Source organism: Alexandromys fortis, unplaced genomic scaffold (genome assembly GCF_014885135.2).
Source record: "Alexandromys fortis isolate MF-2015 unplaced genomic scaffold, M_Fortis_MF-2015_v1.1 scaffold_10, whole genome shotgun sequence".
NCBI classification, from domain to species: domain Eukaryota; kingdom Metazoa; phylum Chordata; class Mammalia; order Rodentia; family Cricetidae; genus Alexandromys; species Alexandromys fortis.
In genome coordinates, this window is record NW_026067895.1 from 3,286,869 (window position 1) to 3,308,557 (window position 21,689).

At 42.0% G+C, this 21,689-nt stretch overlaps 1 protein-coding gene across 4 annotated transcripts in view; it reads right to left on the bottom strand.

Annotated features, from left to right (window-relative positions):
* Window positions 1-21,689, bottom strand: part of Pcsk5 (proprotein convertase subtilisin/kexin type 5) — a 411,377-nt gene that overhangs the window by 140,015 nt on the left and 249,673 nt on the right. For all 4 annotated transcript variants that reach the window (XR_007594733.1, XR_007594738.1, XM_050158819.1 and 1 more), the window contains exons 13-16: window positions 13,801-13,937; window positions 10,614-10,757; window positions 6,453-6,555; window positions 2,321-2,514 (exon numbers count right to left, since the gene is read on the bottom strand). Coding sequence is in view for 2 of the 4 variants with exons in the window: in XM_050158819.1 (XP_050014776.1) it covers window positions 2,321-2,514; window positions 6,453-6,555; window positions 10,614-10,757; window positions 13,801-13,937 (578 nt within the window). In the remaining 2 variants the exon portion in view is untranslated. The remainder of the gene's footprint in view (window positions 1-2,320; window positions 2,515-6,452; window positions 6,556-10,613; window positions 10,758-13,800; window positions 13,938-21,689) is intronic.

A 21,689-nucleotide genomic window follows, 5' to 3' on the forward strand; every position in this document is an offset into this window, starting at 1 on the left:
TTCAGTAAGAAATGCAAAACCCTTGGCAGTGTTCTAGCAGCCCGTACTGTGACATTAAGAACATAGGTTCTGGCCTTGGACTTGAAGTCACAGGCCCGGGATTTGCATTCTGCAAAAGCTCTTCCACTGGGCAAGTTCAGTGTCTCTGGACTCCGAGCTCTTGAGTGAAGAAGATTATAGTGAACCCTACCTCTCAGCTTATGTTGGCAAGTTAATGGGGCTATCCAAAAGGAAAAGATCAACTATAAATCATTGTGAATGTGTTCTCAGTAATTATGAGTAGCCACAGTCATACCTGATCACTGTGTTGTATGTAAATGGGCTTACTGGAGGGAGAAACTGTAACTAAGGCAATAGGAGAGACACAGGGACCACTTAAACCGATGCCATATGGTGGCTGAAGTAACCAAACAGCTTCTCAAGAGTACTCCCAGGTTCTTTAGAAAGAAACAGCCTGCTGGGTGCTCGGTGACGGAACACACACTTAACACATGCAAGGCTCTCTAAGAAATACCGCGCATTTCTGTGGATCTCTTAAAACTCTTCTTATCTTCCACCTATCAAGGTGGAAGTCCTGTTCCAAATTTGGAGGCAAATAAGAACCTCAGCAGAATCCCTATTCCTCCCAAGGGTGGAATGGGGGCCTGATTTACATAGAGAAATGGCCACTCTTGAAAAAAGAATTTCACTTCTGTAAAAAATTATTTCTTTATTTCTTTATGATTACCATGTGTATGTGTATGAACGTGTGTGTGTGTGTGTGTGTGTGTGTGTGCAGGAGAGGTCAGAGGACAATCTTTGGCAGTCTAATCAATCTCTTCCACTCTGAATTCTGGGCATTGAACTCAGGGTGTCAGGCTTATATGGCATGCACTTTTGCAGGCGGACCCATCTTGCAGCTGGAGAACTCCAGTTCTGAAGAGGCAAGACTTTTGTCCAATATTTAGAGAGAACTGTCTCAGATCGTGCAGCAGCATGACACTTACTGCGTGTGGGGGGTGACAAATTATCTAGAGCTCAGAGACAAAGCCAGAGACACCTACAACCCTGGGAGGGCCATACTGAAGCAAAGTCTGACCACAGGGTCTTGCCTATTTATTAATTACAGCTAATAAGGGCCAACCTCTGAGAAGTTACACGTTAATGTATGGATTGCTGTTTAGTAAAACAATGATGTTCTGGCTGTGAGAAATAAATACCTCCGCCCCAAACCTGCTTGTATTGCCATGTTTAACTTGGTTTCATCTCTAACTCAATAAAAAGACTCTCCCTTTTTCTTTTCCATGCCTCCCTTTCTTGCTTCCTTTACTGTCTTTCTGTAGAATTATGGGTCTGTCTGTGTGTCAGTACATGCGTGTGAATGCAGGTATCCTCAGGGGTTAGAAGAGGGTACTGGATGCCCTGACACTGGAGTTACAGGTGTTGTGAGCCATCATAAACGCCACTCAGGTCCTGTGGAGGACCTGACCCTCTGACCCACAATCTTAACCACTGAGCCACCTCAGCAGCTCCATAAAAGGGGTTCTTTCCCCCTTTCCTAGGGGACTACAGTATTTGATCATCTCACAGCCCATTCTCCTCTCACTTGTTTCTTAATGTCAATTTATTCATTAATGAGTAGAATGTCTCTGACACATGTCCATGCTACCTTTCATGCTTTGGCATCTTCTCGCAAGCCCTGTTTGGTTAATGTGCAGATGTGAGCAGGTCTGACTGCCATCCTTCCTATCAGACTGGCCCCCAGCTGGCTCCTGGGAACTTGGATTTAGGGAGAGTTTCCATCACTCTGATGAGACTAGCTAATACTGTGAAAACCACACAAGCAGCATGGTTGATGGTGTGTTCTGGGTAGAACAGGTAGTGTCTACCTGTTCAACTCCTAGTGATGACTGGGGACTTGGAATCTCTACTGGATTTTGTATTTTGTATTTCATACATGCTATATCACAGACGGCTGTGTGTGTTTGTTGGGGGGAGATTAAGTACGTGTTTGTTGAGTGCGCACTCTCAGAAGCATAGTTCTAGATTCCTGTAGACTTCCCTAATTCCGTTTGCTGAGTTGATTCTGCATCCTTCTGCTTTAATAAATTCCAGCTGCAGTTATATCTCCAGCATTCTGAGTCTAGTAGTAAGTCATTGTGGTGGGAGGGATTGAGAGGGTCCTTGGCTACAGACACCTCTACACAATAATTCTGAAGTATCTCTTTGATGAACTGGCTAGGTTCTCTTTGGTGCTAAGCAAAGTCCAGATCCCATGCATGGAGCTACTAAAATAAAAACCTTGTCTTTTTCAAAACCCAAATACTGGAAAGCAACTCACTGGTATCCTGGTACGACCCATCAGGGCACTGCGTAACACAGCTGCTGGTGTCTTCATTCAGAAAGTAGCCATATTTACAGGATAGGCACTGATCACCGTGGCTGCCGAAGCAGGACTCACAGTTGGGCGCACACTTCCGGCACCTCTTCTTGTCAGCATGGTAGTGGCCAGGAGGGCAGCTGGAGACACAGATTCTGCATTGTGGGATGGCAGAAGAAATGGGTCCTCATCAGTGCTCAGACCTCAGCATTCTTGTGGAAAAGCTATTGGCTGCCTGCTGCCTGCAGGTTAATTTTCAAGTGGGATGCCCACACCAAACCAAAGGGACCAAATCTGTCTGATAAAGCTTCCTCCCAGCCAGGAAGTCAGAGGAGCTTCACAGTTAGACTGCACTGCATCCACTAAGCAGGTATTTCATTGTCTGCTAGCGTCTACTCATGGTCTACCTCTATAAGAAATGATAATTGCAGTTGGAATCTCAAGGACTAGCTTGTTGTGTTGAATTGGAGGGAAAACAAACATGGGCCGTTCCTTTATGGAAAAGTTCACTAAAATAAGGTGTTCTGTCCACTTCTGTGTGAAACCTGTCATATGGCTTGTGTGTACATGTATGTAGATGTGGTGTGTTTTTATCTAAACGGACACACACACACACACAATTTTGTTCACCAAAAACTTTTAAAAAAAAATAAAACCAACTTTCTTAACTGTCTATAACTGAAAGCAAGACTTTACTTATTTATTTAAGCATTTATTGAGCACAAATTACATACCAGACATTTTGATTAGTTCAACAGACTGCGCCAGCACTGAGATAGCTTAGAACCTTTTTCCCTGAGACATTTAACTTCGAGCTTGGATTTAAACAGAAATCTGAGCTTTGCTGTGTCTGCTTAGGTGTTCCTAGAAGACAATTTTATCTGAAAGTGAATGAGAATGTGGGCTGGGCTGGAAAGGACATGATGTTGCTCAGATGGGGTTTGTGTGGGCAGGCATTAGTCTGTAGCTTGGGTCCACAGGAAGACATTTGTATAGCTAGGCAGAAACCAGGGGCTGAGAGGCACAGGCTCTATGTCAAAGTCTAAAGTTGAAGAGTAAACTGAGAACAGAGACTAGCATGGATGGTTGTATGTTAGGGAATGTAAACAGAAAGTATATGTTTGGCCAAGGCATGTCCAGGAAGGACAAACATAACCAGTGTACCAAATACTAAGGGACTAAAAAGTAAAGAGGACACAGACCTTCAGACAGGAAGTTCAACAGATAATTTTTAAATCATGGTGGCTAGAGTTAATAGTTAATGTTGCATACTTGAAAACTGCTAAAAAGGTCAATTTAGAATGTTCTCATTACAAAAAATTATAAGCATATTGAGAATATAGATATTAAATAGCCTTAGTCATTCTACAATATACAACATCAAGTGGTATTCCATAAATACATGTAATTTACTTGCTAATTGATAAAGGAAAGAACTAAAGGAAAAGACCAGCATGCTAAGTACACAGCCGATCTCACTCACCATGCCTCCAAAAGTAAGAAAGCACTTGCAGGTACATGGCATATATTCTGTATTAACCTGACTCGATTTGGAGTCACCTAGGAGATACAGCTGCAGATATGTCTATGAGCATGGCTTCCAGGGACTGAATTGTAGGCCCACCCTAAATGTAGGTATCACTAGGCCATGGCCTTGGGTCCCAGACTGAATAAAAAAGGAAAAGGGAGAAAGTACCTACACTGATCTGAGTCTGCGTGCTGATTCAGTGTGGCTAACTGCCTCGTGCTCTCACCATCGTGCCCACGGTATCTGGATGAACTATAGCCCTTCAGAGTGTGAGTCACAACAAACAGTTCTCAGCCGGGCGGTGGTGGCACATGACTTTAATCCCAGCATTCGGGAGGCAGAGGTAGGTGGATCTTTGTGAGTTCGAGGCCAGCCTGGTCTACAAGAGCTAGTGCCAGGACAGGCTCCAAAGCTACAGAGAAACCATCTCTCAAAAAAAAAAAAAACCAAAAAAACAAAAATCAAAACAAAACAAAAAAACCAAACAAACAGTTCTCTGGCTTACTTTTGACAGGTATTTTGTCCCAGCCAGAGGAAAGCAACTAATACAGAAAATCAGTATTATGAGTGGGATTTTCTGCTGTGAGAAACCTGACCTCATAGTATATAGGATGGTAAGGGGAATATGGAAGCATTTGGAAATTCAGGTTACCGAAGCCCTGAAATACTCTAAGGAGAGCGTATGGGGCCACCCTTATAGCAATTTACCAGTCAGAATGCTGAGAGAAATGCAGGCAGTGGAGGCCAGGTTCTGAGGTTTCAGAGGGAAATAAGGGCTCTATGGGAACCTGCATGAGGGTCATTTACATAACATTCTGCCTGGGTATTGAACATTGGCTCAATTAGAAAGTTTTAACTGTTAGGTGGAGGAACTGGTTAAGGCAGCCTCACGTGCATGCTGGGATGTGGCTACTGCTCGCTAATCTTAGTCAGATGGATGCTAGCAAGTGCTGAAAGATGTGAACAATGTGCCTGGTGAGAGAAGCAGAGGAAGGGAGTTTCCAACCATCACTAAGGACAGAGGTGTAATTGCTTGAGAGGGCTCGGTCCTTAAAGAGAAACCTTAAACTCCTTACTGGAGCAACATGAAAAAAGCCATTAGTGAGAGACCCTGCACACTGTTGCTTTTTTACTCAGGGGTGGAAGGGCAGTGCAAATCCGTGTGAGAGGAGGCTGAACTGAGATGATGCCCTGAGAACAACGGACTTAGAAACACATTTACATTATGTTTAACTGCCAAGGCACACAGGGCACTACAACTGTGGGAAATGGGGGTCAAACTACATTTCACATGCACATCAGAACTTGATGGCATCACTCACAATGTTGGCCTTTCTGAGCAAGCATTACAACGTCATCAAGACTTCTATCAAAGGTTCTAGAAAGCTACCGAGGACAGTCAGAGTAAGGTAAGATCAAATTCTCTTCAAGGAGGCTCCGAGAAGTACTGTGAAGCTAGGAAGGTAAGGTCTAAGCTGCAAGGGAGACCCAAGGATGCTGGAGATGCCACGACCATGGGATGGTCATGAAAAAAAGCTATAGGCAATGTGTGGAGCCTTTTTATGCGAAAAGAAACTGTTACAGGTGGCAGAAGTGGAGAGGTTGGTATAGCCAAGACTGTTAAAGCTCAGTTTGTGCTAAGGGACACAGACACTAGACATAGGGCTGCAGAATTCCATGTTTGCTCTACTGGGTTTTGATTTTGCTTTGGTCTGATATTTCTTTGTCACACCCCAATTCTTCAATTTTGAAATAGAATATGTATTCCATGCCATTATATACTGTAAGTATGGAACCTGGTTTTATAAGGGATTGAAGTTAAGAGTAAATATGCAAAAATTCTAAAGAGACTTTAGGTTTTTGAATACTTTAGGTTTGTTAAGATTCAGGGATTCTTACAGATATAAGAATGCAATGTACTTTACATTATAAGAGGTTTATGAGTCTTGAGGATTGGAGGTGGAATGTCATTATTAATAGTGATATGCTGTAGTGTTGAGTTGACCAGGTGAAGACCTGTGATGATTAACCTGCACTGTCAACCTGAAGAGACTTCGAATTAGCTCTGGATGTGTCTGTATTTACAGAGAGGATTAACCTACGAGAGAAGATACACTCTGAATATAGACAAGATCCCTGGATTATTAAAAAGAGGGGGAAAGAAAGCAAAAAGACACCTGAGCACCAGGATTTTTTTTTCTATAATGGGCACGATGTGACAGGCTCCTTTTGACCCAGCTCCCATGCTTTCTATGCTGTGAGCAAAATCCTTTCCCCCCTTAAACTGCTTCTGTGACTGTGACTGGCGATCTGTCACAGTGACAAGAAAAGTCACTAGTAAATACCCCGATTTTTCACTGTGTGAATCAGTAGGGTTTTCACCCATGAGAATGACAGGACTGTCATGGGCCTCAGCAGGGACATCCTTTCTGTGTTTAGAACCTGGAAGAGGAACCAGGAAATACAGCATGTTCATACGTACTCTATGTGGATGGCCCCACAAGAATGTCTGGGAAATAAGGGGCATGCTTTAGGGTTCATGTGAGAACATGGCTTGTCTCTTACCTGGTGTTATTTTTCAGCTTGTAGTAGTAGTGTAAACAGTCATTGCAGTGGTCTGGTCCTGGCCCGTCACAGCCAACCTCACTGCATTCAGCATCACAGGGACCTTTCAAAAAAGTGATTAGAAGTTAGAAAAAGGAAATGATGCTAGTAAATCAGTTTAGTCTTGAAGTTGGAATAGAATAAGATATTTTAGCCCCTTGCCACCACGTAGTGACAATTTCTTTAAGATGGAGGAACAATGGTCAATGTAGCTATAATCTCAAGACTGAGCTCTTGATTGAAGCTAAACCTCAATTGCTGAAGAGACAAGAATAAAAGTTATAGGCGTGGTTTGGTATTTATAATACATATGGTAGCCTTGGGGCTTTGGGAGAGACAGTAAGCAGTTGGAATTCAAATGAACTGTTCCACTGTAGCATAGTTACTATGCATAGCAAAAACATTTGCTATTTATTGAAAAATGAGAAATTAGATAGTTGACAAAATAAAACCATTATTTAATACCAAGAGTAGATTTTGTAGCTGGTGTAAGGTCCCTAAAGCCATTGAGTATCTCTGAAATACTACAGCCATCATGAAATATCATTGTGGTATATGGCACACACTTATCAGCCCCTGGTCTTGGATCACAAAGCACAGAAAGATTTAAGTTTGTGTCCCATCAAAGGTCAAAGGGCAGCTCAACAAAAGAGATGACATGTAAATTCAAAACTGCAAAAGAGACTAAAAAAGTCCACACCTAGGACGAGGGTTCCCAAGTTCTCATGTTACACTTCTTCTTTGCTATTACATGAGGAACAATTCATAGTAAGCAAAAACCATGCTGGAGGGGTGGGCTGTGCTGTGATTGACATTGAGCATTCTAGTGACATGGGTAATTGAGGTAAGTGTTTACTTCTTTCTTCTTGGTCTCCAATTTTTATGATATTTGGATTCATCATTTTCAAACCCCTTCCTACCAGAGATTCTTGTAATTTTGAAGATCAATACATAATTTCCTGAAATACGCAAAATGTAGGTGAAGGGAATCACAAGCGCTTGATTTCTTCCTGCTTTAATCAAAGGGATTTACTGCTAAACCTCCCAAGGTATCTTTTAGCCCTTAGAGAACTAGGCTCTGTGATTACTCAGTGCACAAGTATAAAATGCTAGAACTTAGGAAGAAGAACTTGAAAGAGAGGTGCTAGTCGCTGATGAGAACCTGACTGTCTGAGTTGTAATGGCTTGCCCAGCATCACATGACTCGGAAAGCTGGGTTCAAGAAACATGCAGAGGTCTGGTACAGATCTGTTTAAAGGAAGCGAATCATGTATTTGAAATGTCCTCGTGGTCTGAATGGAATAAGTGATTTTCAAACGCCAACGGCTTGAAGGAATTACTGACAAATTCCAAGAGTCATGTGACAACACTGTTTATTTCTCTTTCCCCAAGAGTCTTAAATTGATTTCCAAATTAAATTTCACAGCTAGTACAACTTGGGACAGTTCAGTCATCTAGCTCTGTGCACCAGGGGAGGGGTGGCTGTGTGGTGTGAGGTAAGGCAGCTCTAGGTAGTAGCACAGTCTCTGAGAGTGAGTGAAGCAGTCACCCGGGCCTCTAGTAAGACAGGCCTCTAGTGAAGGGTTTACACACACACACACACACACACACACACACACACACACAGACACACACACACACGAGAAAGAGAGAGAGAGACACAAAGAGAAAGATAGACATATTTAGCCCTAAACTTTTGCTAGATGCTATTTTTGTAAGTTTAAAAATCCCACAAATATGTATTTGTGATGCATGCCAAGGGTCTACGTATGGCAGGCTCAAGTGCTATGCTCTTCCTTTTGTAGTCTTAAATTGCTCCAGATACAGTACAACATTGTGAATTTCAGAAGGGTGACAGAAAATTGACTTTGTTCTCTTACAAGTGCCAACACCATTGCTTTAGAAATGTAATCAGCAAAGGGGAAAGGATGTGTAATTCTGCTCTGAATTTTAACATTATCAAATCACAATCTGAATTTGTTAAATTTGGGATGCAAGAAAGAATAAAAGCTTATTTAGTATTGTGTTCCATTTATGAGGTTGGATACCCTTTCTCCTGTCACAGAAGATAAAATGGTTTCTAGTTATAATATAAACAGTAACATGACAAGCTCAAAGCAAAAACAAGATGAGACAAAAGCTGACACAATCTCGCTCTGGTTAGCTCATTTAGTCTTAATTTTCCAAGCATGTTATTGACTCTAGGATACTACCTATTTACAATAAAAGAACCCACTGCACAGTTAAGATATTTTGATAAAATAACTAACTAAAAATATTTATCTCAGCATCAAGAGAAAATTCCTGAACTATAAGAACAAAACACCTTTGTTTAAAAATTCAGCACATTTCTATGCATAAACACTTTTCTATTGATGCTATGTATCATATTTGGCAAGAGCAGGGTGCCCCTAGAATTGGTTGCCAATGCAACAAGACAGGATTCAGAAATAAAAGTAAAAATAAAAGTTTAGAAAATTGACTTTAAAACATACAAACCAAATAGAAAAGTGGACAACATGTTTAGTTAAAAGACAAAGACACAGTGCAGTAATAAACTTCCTAAATACTAGTATACATAGTGGAATAGTATGGGCTATTTCCCACGACAACGGCAATGAGACCAAAAACAACAGAGTATAACAATAAGAAGAAAATTATAGGAGGCTAAATGATTCCAGTAAAATGAAGCAAGTTAAAATTTATATGGAAGATTAATACAAAAACAAGTCTTTCCATGAGACTGCATATAAATTCCAATTAAGTTAAAGTGGGAAACTCAAATGCGACTTTCGTCATTTAATAGTTAATCTGAAGACCAGGGGGACAGCGATCTTTATAAAAACTGGAAGTAGATGTTTGACAAATACTAAAATAGGGTATGTGCTCACAGCACACCAGGCCCCCAGCACAGGAGAAGAAAGGCGAGAAGGGGAAGGAGAAGTTAGTGGTTCTGTTTGATTTTGTGAACTTGATACTTGCAGCGTTATCCAGGAAGAGGGACCTCAGGTGAGGAACTGCTTTCTGTCCGATTGGTCCCTGGGTATGTCATACAGCATTTTCTTGACTGATGTGGGCGGGCCCAGGCCAGGGTGGGATGTGCCATCCCTGGGCAGGTGGGCATGGGGTATATAAGGTAACGAACTGAGAAAGCCAAGGAAAGCAGGCCTGAAAAGGATTCTTTCTCGGTGGCCTCTGCTTCGGTTCCTGCCCCGACTTCCCTTCTAAGTAAACTATAAACAACAAGCTAAAATAAAGCCTTTCATTCTCACATTGCTTTTCATCCTACACAGTAACAGAAAACAAAGTATGATGGGGGGGGGGAAGAGAAAGGGAAAAAAAGCCATAAAACAAAATTGAGAAAGATACTAGAGCAAGTGATATTGGTTTATGAATTATTATGTTGATGACTTAAAAATAGTGAATTAGCAGAGACCTTCATATAAGAACTCACTAGACTGTTGTAAAGAAAGCATCAGAGTTGGTAAAAGGGGCAATTGCTCAGCCAATGATGTACATTTGTTTGGAAAATAAAGTCAGTTTCAATCCGCCCTGTACACATCAAACCAAACCCATCCAGATGGAAACAGCCAACTGGAGGAACATAAAGAGATTGCCAAGACAAAACATGTGGATAGTTTGCTGATATTAAAGGGTAAAATTTCTGAAAATAAGTGATGAAAATGTTCTATCTGAAGTACAAGTCATGCCCTCTATTAGTGATTTCTGTGAAACTGCATAATAAAAGTCACTTTAAAAAGGGACAGCTGAGGCTGTTTTCAGGAGCCGGGAGACAATGTGGAAGGCCGTAGCTTACTGAGTTCTTAAAGGCAGAGAAGGGAATGGCCAGCACCTTGAATAGAAACTGGGCAAACCAATGCAACAGTCAATCTTGAAAACTATAGAGAAAGCATGTTCAGTTTTATGAGCAACACAAAGCTATAAACATTTAAAAACTAATGCACACACAAATATTTGAGGAGGAAAATATTTCAGGCTATGGACAGATGCTGAATAGAATGTATATCATACCACACCTTTGAGGCATATTTCACTACATCTATTCCAGCATGTCATCCCACATGCCAGGAACATGCCTGAGCTTTCCCATGTCCAACTCACCCGCATAATCTTCAGCACCATAGTCATCTGTGGGATCTTCCACCCGGCTGTAGCGGAAGCGCTCTACCTTGGGAAACTCATTGGTTGGGGAGTAGGGCTGCACAGATGTGCCATAGAGGACCAAGGACCATTCTTTCAATTTACCTTGAGAAATAGGAACAAATACGGTGCGTGAGCAGATAATCTCAGATAGTTACTTAACTTCTTTACGTTAGTCCTTCTCAAAAGAAAGAGCCACATTGGAAGAACGGCAAGGCCGACAGGAACCATAGCCAATGCAAAGGGAGAAGTGCACAGTCCTAGCATCTACAGAACTAAGTATTTCCCAGTTCACACTCCACACATTCACTGTGTACCCACAGCAGGGAAACTGGGAAATAAACATCCTTCCTATAGCGGGATCAAGGGATGAACTGCAAAGTATGAATATTTAGGAGATTACTAGCTGTCTAGGGAAGACTTCGTTACTTGGGGTACAAAGGTCTTACCTCAGTGGTTGAGATGTTTTTAGTGGTGTCTGATGTGTTAATAAGAAATTCGCCACCTAATCCCATAATCAGTTGTTCGGAATGTGTATTTAGATGATTCTAAAAATGTCTGATGTGCAGTCATTAGATATGCTTGGCTATTTAAATGTAAATGAACTAAAGTTAACTAAAAGGTTCATGTCCTCAAGATGGAACTGAGTCATAAATCCATGGCCATGGAAAATAAACTACATCATTGCAGAATATTTTCCTAGATAGTGTGGGCTGTAGGGGACCCCTCACTCACATGTTACCCTAATAAGTCAGTGGTTCATCAAGCTAGACATGGGTGGATTTTTTTGGTCTATTGTATGTACCATATCTCAGGTTGAATGGACTATTTTTCACCTAAAGGAAAAGTCACACATGACTAGCCTGGGAAAAGTAGTAAAACTAAGATTATTCTGAATGCATTTTATTTATGTGATATTTTTTTTTCTCTATCAAATGTGGTTTTATTCAATGACAAGCACTTTTCTACAGCCGCACCTGTGGAACATCACATCGCAAAAACGAGGTTTTTTTTTCTCTACACTTTTTTCTTTTTTAAACCTTATTAAAAATGAGATTGGTCCTAAAAATATAGAAAGAAATAAATTTGCTCGGTGGATTTTCTCTATTGACAGAGTATTTGGTAGGGAAAGCAGGTTAAAAATAAAAAAAAAAAAACCTGCCCTTTGTGTCCCCTCCCCTATCTGGTAACAACAAGAAACCATCAACACCAAGTTTCCATGTTCCTTTTACAACAAAAGGGACTGACTTTTTATATAACCAAATGTGGTGTTTTAGTGACTTTTTGATAATGTACAGTTTTTTGTGAATTTAAATTTATTTCTTTCTATATTTATGTGATTTTTAAAGTCAAATACTCTTTTAAAAACAAAAATATCTTTAATTCACTAATTAACTAAGAATGTATATGAGCATGTATGGCGGTCAAAGGACACTTTTTGGGAGGCAGTTCTTTCCTTTTACCATGGCGGTTCTGGGGATTCCGTTTAGGTAGTCAGTCTTGATAACAAGTGCCTTTACCTACTGAGCCACCTGGCCAGCTCCAAGTCCAAGACTTTCCAGCTGAGCCACCATAAGTTTAGAACCACAGATATGCAGTTACACATTCAGGTTGTTGAACCTATGTGTTGAGCTGGTAGAGTGTGGGTTTGTATGTAGTCTGCTCTTGGCTACCTTTTCTTTGCTAATTGCCGTACTTTTCACAAGCTGTAGGCTGTTGGTGTCAGAATTTTAAGCAGCATGCATAAGCACTGGGGAGAAGAGAATGGCCACCGGGTGTGGGTGATTTATTTGATGACTTCTTGTCTCTTCTCCTTCTTAGAGTTGTTCCTGGGGTTACAGGTATGTAGATGCCAGGATACCCAGCTTGTTAGGTGTGTGCTGGGATCTGAGCTTAGGTCCTTATGATTGTACAGTGCCACTCTTAACTGCTAAGCCATCTCTCAAGCCTCCACCTGGACACACCATAGGGTTCGGCCTCCCTATTTATAGAGCCTTAGATCCTACCTGGCAGTATAGAACTGTATACATGGAACAGTTGAGGGTCAAGATACTCAAAGCATAATGGTCCAAATGGATGTCTCCTGTTCCTTGACAGGCAGGCAAAGCGGGGGTGAACCTGAGCTTTACCCCAACTTCTCCTGAGCACCTCTGCTTTCTGCAGCTCACTGGATGTGAGTTACAGTCATGGACTATCTTGTTGGTCATGTTCTTAGTCAGAACATGGCTGGAAGTCCTGAAGTGTCTCTCAGGTATGGCCCTTCTGCAAATGGACAGAGCACCAGGGAAGGCATGAAGAGGGGTCTGTGGATGGGTGGGGAGCTGCATGCTTACGAGCAACTTGACTCATTTCTGAGTCAGATACTGCCAGTGTCCTATCGTGGGCAATGCACGTTCCCCTTGTCTGTGCATCCCTTTAATATATGATGAATACACACACTGGCATGAAGGGGGTCAACTGACATGCAATTATGGAATCTTAGAGGGCTGGAAAGGATCCCCTATGGTAATCTCCAGACTGTACATTTAAAAGAGTTTTCTTTTCTTGTGAATTAATGTGCCCATAATGAAATTTACAGCATTGCAGGCGAACAAGTTTAGCTTTTTACAAACTACATAAAAGAGGGTCAGATGTAGGTGCTACAGGATTTGTGTTTCCTTTATACCAAAATGTTTGCTCTTGGTTTCATGTTATTAAATTATCCCATTTTGTTGAGGACTTGAGGACTAGAAGATGCACAGATAATCCAACGTGTGTATGAAATGACTCACACACAGAATGGTGACGCCGCTCCAGGAGTTCTGTCAGGACATGGTTGTGACACATCCCTCATGGGTTTATGTGCAGTTGGGGGAGTCAAACCTTTAAGAGGTGGGGTCTACTGGAAGGCAGTTAGGCTATGGGGCTCCAGCTCCGTGGATACATTAATGGTGGTCTCTCAGAGTGAGTGGATCCTGCAGGAGTGGATTAGTTCTGGAGCAAAGTAGGCTGCTAAATGAGCCTCCAGAACCGTAAGGTAAACAGATCCTTTTTCTTTACGAGGTTATGACCAAGTCAATCTGGTAGCGCCAGTGGGGAACATTCTTTGGCTCAAATGTAGTCCACCATTTCCTTCTACAACACAGATGGATTTGAAATGATTTCTCACCTGGAGTCTTGAAGTTCCTCAGCTGAGATGGAGTATCATAAACTTCAAGGATCCAGTCACCAGCAGCCCGTTCTCCCCAGCAATGTATGGTCATGAACTCCCAGTTCTTAAACCCTTCCATGGAATGGTCAAAGAGCCTGAAAAAAAAAAACATAACATCTTTTTGGTGTGTGCATTAATAAAAAATATGCTGAGGGGACAGCCAAAAGCATGACCAGTAGTTGGTATTTATCAGCATCCGTGGTCACATACTAACTGTCTTCATCTCGGGTATCACCAATGGCCAACCCATGGAGAGCATCACAGTTCCACAACAAAGAGGCAGGCCAGGGTCTAGCCATGTAGTGAACTGGAAGGGCTAGCCAGCCATTGAGGGAACAGAAGTCTGGGTTAAGACTCTGTCCACAAGACTGATGTGTGCCGAGCAACCAGAGTCTCTCATACCGGGGGTGGGGATGACAAATGGCACCCAGACTCTGGAAAGCAGCGTCAGAGTTCCAATGAAGTTCAAAGAGCACTCTACACAAATGAGCCCAGCCATTTCTTTTCTAGATATCAATCCACCTGAACTGAAAACGTAAGCATAGAAAGAACTCCACATCATGCTCATAACTGTCAAAACCTGTCAAGGGGACCCAGGTTAGGTTTCTAGCACCCTATGCCTGTAACTCCAGTTCCAGGGGATCTGATGTCCTTATTTGGCCTCTAAAGACACCTGTCTGCATGTGGGACACATAAACTCACACATATGGGCACACACAAACATATATATATATATACATATATATATTAAAAATTAACTAAAAATCATGCTAATTTTAATGACCACCGACTAGTAGATTTATTTATTCATTTGTGTCTGTGTGCTTGCGCCACATTTTTGTGTTTGTGTGTTGTTAGGTCAGAAGTTGGTACTAGCTAGTTTCCACCACTCTCTGCCTGTTCCTTTTGAGGAAGGTACCCTCCTGAGTCAGGGTTTGAATTTTTATCAGCTAGGCTGGAAACCAGGAAGCCCAGTGATCTTTCCGTCTCCACCTACCTTGGAGTTGGGGTATAGGCACTGCTGGAATAACTGGCTTGATACATGGGTGATGGATCCTAATTGTGGTCCTCATGACTGGAGTGTACCTGCTCTGAGCTTCTGAGCCCTTTTTAAAGCCCCCATAAACTGGTCAATAAGCAAAGTATGACATGCTCCTATGAATTTCCTAAACACCACTTGACACACAAAAAGCCAGATGCAAAGACTATGCGCTATATGACTCAAGCCATACACGTCCTAGAAGGGGCAAGAACTGTAAGAAACAGTTGTTGGGTACCTGGGAGAAGACAATGCAAGAAGCAGGGGAGGATGCTGCGAGTGAGAGGTTTCAGAAGCAGTGGTGTGCAGTCATGCAGCAGTAAAGATTTGTCAAAACTCACAGAGTTTTTCTTAGAAAAGTTAAGGTTTTTATACTAAGAAAGCCAAGGTAGGCAGATCTATGAGTTCGAGGCCAGTGAGCTGCAGGAGTCTCAGTGAGACCCTGCCTCAAGAATAAATAAACTAACCAACCAACAACAACAAAAAAGGCAAAGTTTCTGCTTATTAATTTCATTTGATCTAGAGTTTCATCTGGAATCCCAGTTGGGATCCTTCTCTTTTGGAGATTCTAATTTGTATAAGTTTTATATTTCCTTATCTGAAATATTTCTTCTATTTGAGATAATTAGAGAGATGTTTCCTCTGGTGTCATGTGGAGGATACAAAACACGTAGCACAATAAATTTAATGGAATTTCTACCAAGAATCAAGAGGTATTAAGAGCTAATGTATAAGTGAGCACATCAAAAATAGGCGTGTCAGGCCAGGCGGTGGTGGCTCCTGCCTTTAATCCCAGCACTTGGAAGATAGAAGCAGGTGGATCTCTGAGTTCAAGGCCGGCTTGGTCTACAGAATGAGTTCCAGGACAGCCAGGGCTGCACAGAGAAAAAAAATAGACATGTCATTTATACATCAGATAACAAAGAAGTGACTACAAATGAACAAAAGATGACAAAGATTTCGGTAGCCATGTGGCCTTCTATGCAGCTCTTCCCTGGGAGAAAATGTGTATTTCCAGAAAACCAGAGAGAACTGCTCCCATCTCCTTAAAGACTATTGTTAGAAACCCGATTTAGGAAAAGAAACATTGTCAATATGTTTGGGATTCCCTCCAAAGTGGTAGCTGTTTCCTAAAGCTGCAGGGCTCAGAGGCGTGCATTTGGATTGTGTGGGTAGGGTAAGTGGCTGACTTAGCAATATTTTCTAGAAAATCCACAGGCAGTAAAATCACCACCCAAGTGCTCCTGTGCCTTTTGCAAGAAAGAAAGGGTCAATCAAGTGGCGCTCTTCAGCTGTCCCATGGTCAATTAGTAATTTCAGAGAGCCGGAAAGAAACCAAAGTCAATGGAGCCTCTTCTGGAAGATAGCTTAGTTTTTGGAAACATGCAAATATGCTTTGTTACTGGTGCAGTGAATGGCTGGCAATAAACTCAATCTGCCTGTGAAAGCCTCTCATCCTGTCCTGTAGGAGTAGCTGTATGTTACCTGGTTTAACTTTCTGAACAGAGAGTTGATAGCCCCTAAACAGGACCCACGTGACATCCTGTGCCTTATTTCTTTAATGGTATCTTCTAAACAGGAGCACTTCCCCACAGTAATTGTCCCTCGCTAGAACAAGGAGGATAAAGTGGAGATTCTACAATCCGCTGAACAACAGGGTTCATCTCACGAGTTTATGACTTAAAACTGGACATCACCAAGAACTTCTCGGGTCATTATGTGATTGACTTACACTCTTGTTTGGTTTGTTCTTTTAAGACAGAGTTTCTCTGTGTAACAGTCCTAGATGTCCTGGAACTAGAACTTGTGGACCAGGCTCGCTCCAGACTCATAGAGATCTGCCTGCCTCTGCTTCCCGAGTGCTGAGATTAAAGGTGTGTGCCACCACCACCCGGGATTTTGCACTCTTAAAAGGGGGATGTTTGTAAGTTATCAAAAGGGACCAGCTTGGAAGCAGGGACCAGAAGCTGTTTCAGATGCTATCGGGGAATATTGGGGGGGGGGAATACAGTTAGAACGACTCCTTTCTTCTATGTTGCAGCCCTAACTTGAACTCTAATCAATCCATGGAGCTTACTATGCCATTTGAGGGCACCATAGGCAAGTTGTCACAGACTATTCCTCCAAGAAGGAACTTGAAAGCAAGGCTCAAACAGTTTAGACAGGACATTGGGCTCATAGCCGCAGATCAAAACTTGCAAAGGAGATTTGAGGCCACTGACTTGCTTCCAAAATCTCAGTCAACTTTTAATTGTTCAGGGGTCAGCTCCTGGCTGGCTGGATTGGCAGGCCCTGTGTTCCTTCCTTGTGATCCTTTCTTGAAATCAGTCCCTTGCTGCTGATCATTTTCAGATCCCATTTGGAACAAAGAATAAATGCCAAGTAGAGATACTTGTAATATCACATTCAGACAACTGTTTCAAAGTTGAGAAATGTATTTGCTTTGTCTGGGCATATATGGTCAGGCATTTTCCTGGCCTCTCCGCTTTACAGATTTGTGATGTTCATTAATTTCATGGGAATCTAAAAGTCAAGGAATGAAAATGCAGCTAGACACACGTTGACATTCTGCCAAGAGCTGGTGGGGAACGAGACAGACAAAGATTTCTGCGTCAGCTAACTGGGCATGTACATCAGTCTTACCTTGGCCTTCCTAAGCAGCAGTAGTTTAAATGGGATATATTCTGGTTTTGATTCAAGATTTGGATAATTTTTGTCTTTCAGCATTAGCATTGTAATTAAAACTGCATTTCTTTCCTTTTTAGTAGGAAAAGTGAATGTAGCTTGTAGATTAGCTTGGCATTGCAGGGAGTGTATTTTGTCTATAAAATATTCAGCTGCAAAACCCCGTTAAAGAGATTCTAAAAGGGTTTTTTTTTTTTTTTGGCCACCCCAGAAGTCTAATGCCCACTTTGCATACCTGTGCTGCGCCACCAGCAGACACAGATGACACTCCAACATTAGCAGTGTGGATAAGATGGTAACAACAGAGCCGGCGTGCTAAAAGCCAGAGCCGATTATCACTGTGTCCAGATCCACTTCTGCTATAGCACAGAGAAGTCTGCTCTGTCACGATTGACTTCCTAATTGTGGGCTCAGTGAAATGAGAGGTGCAACTGGCACAGATTACACCCACTTATTAAGATGGTGCCCCAGCCTATGCTGGTGAGAGGTTTTCAAACTAATTACTTTGGATGAAGCCCGCTAGAAGAGCCTGCCATTATGTGTAGCACATCAGGAAATAACTCATATAATTAGTAGGAGATTTCCCCCCCCCTCCTTTCATTTAAGAGTCTAGTCAATATATCACAGCTACAACAAGCTTCCAAGAAGGTGTGGCAGCCAAATAACAAGGCATTTTATGGGTACTGGAAACCGTGCGTTATAATTATTTCGAAGACTGAAAATGGTCCTAATTTCAGAATCACCATCTACTATTCAAACAGTATTTATCACACAGTTTAACATCAGCCTGCGTTCTTGGAAGGGCTTTCTCTCCTCTTTTACTTTGTAAGTGCTTTGTCACAGTTTGGGGTAGAGGCTTATTGACAGCTCCAAGTTCTCACTGCGCTCAAGTATATCAGATTGTTTATGATATTGATATTTAAAACATGCTATTTGCTTCCTTCTTTTTCTTACTGAAAATGTATAAGGAATGTTTTGGGGGCGGGAGAGCTGGTTTGGCAGTTAGGAGCACTTACTGCTCTCCCAAAGGACCTGATTTAGGTGCCAGCACCCATGTTGGGTGGCTTACAATCACTTGTAACTCCGGCTCCAGGGGATCTAACACCTCTGATTTCTATGGGCACCTTACACACACACACACACACACACACACACACACACACAATTAAAAATTGTCAAAATAATGTCTTTTTAAAAGGAGCTGTTTTTTAACAAATTGTGCTGGCAAAACTGGATGTCAATCTGTAGAAGAATGAAAATAGATCCATATCTATCACCATGCACAAAACTCAAGTCCAAATGGATTAAAGACCTCAATATCAGTCTGAACACACTGAACCTGATAGAAGAGAGAATGGGAAGTACCCTACAACACATGGGCACAGGAGACCACTTCCTACGTATAACCCCAGCAGCACAGACATTAAGGGCATCATTGAATAAATGGGACCTCCTGAGACTGAGAAGCTTCTGTAAAGCAAAGGACACTGTTGCTAAGACAAAAAAGCAACCCACTGACTGGGAGAAGATCTTCACCAACCCCACAACTGACAAAGGTCTGACCTCCAAAATATATAAAGAACTCAAGAAACTAGACTGTAAAAGGCTAATCAACCCAATTATAAAATGGGACACTGAGCTGAACAGAGAATTCTCAACAGAAGAAGTTCAAATGGCCAAAAGGCACTTAAGGTCATGCTCAACTTCCTTAGCGATCAGGGAAATGCAAATCAAGACAACTTTAAGATACCATCTTACACCAATGATAGCCTTTGCTGGAGAGGTTGTGGAGTAAGGGGTACACTCATCCATTGCTGGTGGGAATGCAAACTTGTGCAACCACTTTGGAAAGCAATGTGGTGGTTTCTCAGGAAATTCGGGATCAACCTACCCCTGGACCCAGCAATACCACTCTTGGGAATATACCCAAGAGATGCCCTATCATACAACAAAAGTATATGCTCAACTATGTTTATAGCAGCATTGTTTGTAATAGCCAGAACCTGGAAACAACCTAGATGCCCTTGAATGGAAGAATGGATGAAGAAAGTATGGAATATATACATATTAGAGTACACTACTCAGCAGTAAAAAACAAGGACTTCTTGAATTTTGCATGCAAATGGACAGAGATAAAAAACACTATCCTGAGTGAGGTAAGCCAGACCCAAAAAGAGGAACATGGGATGTACTTACTCACTCATATTTGGTTTCTAGCCATAAATAAAGGACATTGAGCCTATAATTCATGATCCTAGAGAAGCTAAATAAGAAGGAGAACCCAAAGAAAAACATATAGGCATCCTCTTGAATATTAACCTTCATCAGGCGATGAAAGGAGACAGAGACAGAGACCCACATTGGAGCACCGGACTGAAATCTCAAGGTCCAAATCAGGAGCAGAAGGAGAGAGTACGAGCAAGGAACTCAGGACCGCGAGGGGTGCACCCACACACTGAGACAATGGGGATGTTCTATCGGGAATTCACCAAGGCCAGCTGGCCAGGGTCTGAAAAAGCCTGGGTTAAAACCGGTCTCACTGAACATAGCGAACAATAAGGACTACTGAGAACTCAAGAACAATGGCAATGGGTTTTTGATCCTACTGCATGTACTGGCTTTGTGGGAGCCTTGGCAGTTTGGATGCTCACCTTACTAGACCTGGATGGAGGTGGGTGGTCCTTGGACTTCCCACAGGGCAGGGAACCCTGATTGCTCTTTGGGCTGACGAGGGAGGGGGCCTTGATTGGGGGAGGGGGAGGGAAATGGGAGGCGGTGGCGGGGAGGAGGCAGAAATCTTTAATAAATAAATAAATAAATAAATAAATAAATAAATAAAAGAAAGAAAGAAAGAAAGAAAAGAAAAAAAACAAAAAAAATAAAAGGAACTGTTTTAGTATTAATGTTAGAGAGGTTCTGAATATCTAAATGGAACTATCCCCCTTAAATATCAAGTTCCAACAAGCATATTATGAAGTCCTTCATTAGCCCTTTGGTGGGTATCTGGGGTATGTGAAGTGCCTCCTTTTGCAGAAGACTGACTTCACTATAGAGTACATGGTTCTGCTTCAGGAGTCTGTTTTGCATTGTAAATGCCTTTGCAAATTACTTGCATAGCATCGGGATGATACCACATTTAAGCAATTTTGTAACACAAAACCAAGAAAATCTGGGTGATCTTTTAAACTGGGGTTGAGGGGGTGGTCTATTGGTAGGCGGATCTAATCTCAGCTAGCTTATTAGAAATAGGCTTCTTAGACCTCACCCTTGAACCACAGAATCAGCCCTGTGAGCAGGACTCAGGCATCAGTGTTGGATAAGGCCCTGGCTGGGTGTCTGGAGAAGCACTGTCTGAGTAGGGTACCGCTTGTTAAATGCTTCCAAGCTAGGTTCCAGTTAAGGACATACTGTACATCATCTTATTCAACACTTGCACTGAGCTTGGGAGGCAGAGAATAATGCATCTATTTCATGAGGAAACTTACTTCTCTAGATTCAAACACAGACATCAGCGGGATCAAGGGAAAGCCAGCTCTGTCTTGCTCTGAGTGAAGGTAACAGGATCATTGCAAAAACAGTGTTTTGCTGCGGGCCACAAATACACTTATATGCCGTGATGTCTACCACTGTCAACAGCTTCCCATTGAACATTTAGGGAGGACAGTGACAAAAATGTTCAAAGTATAATTACTACATTTGATACAAAATCATTAGGCTTTGCAGGCTGCAAAATGTAACTTCTCTTTCCTTGAGACTGTAATTAGAAGCAGAGATACGTTTCCATAATCAAATTTAGGAAGGGAGGCAAAGTTTCAGCTTTCATTTTGAGGCCAAAAACTGGAACAAAGAGCCAGCAAATTAGGCTAAGTCTAAAATGCGGTTTGATGGGAGGAGAGGTCTGGAGAGGAGCTGTCCATAATCCTAACAAGTCTAGTGGATGGAAGAATTTGATGAGATCAGGTTCTGTCTGGAAACTCTGTACACAGTATTGTACACAGTATTGAAACCCAGAGACAGATATTGGGGTTCAACCTGAAGATCAGAAAAGCAAAGCAGCCAGCCACTGGCTCTTACCTCTACCTCACTCAGACTGAAAATGGGTGAGATCCTGTCACCAGGAATC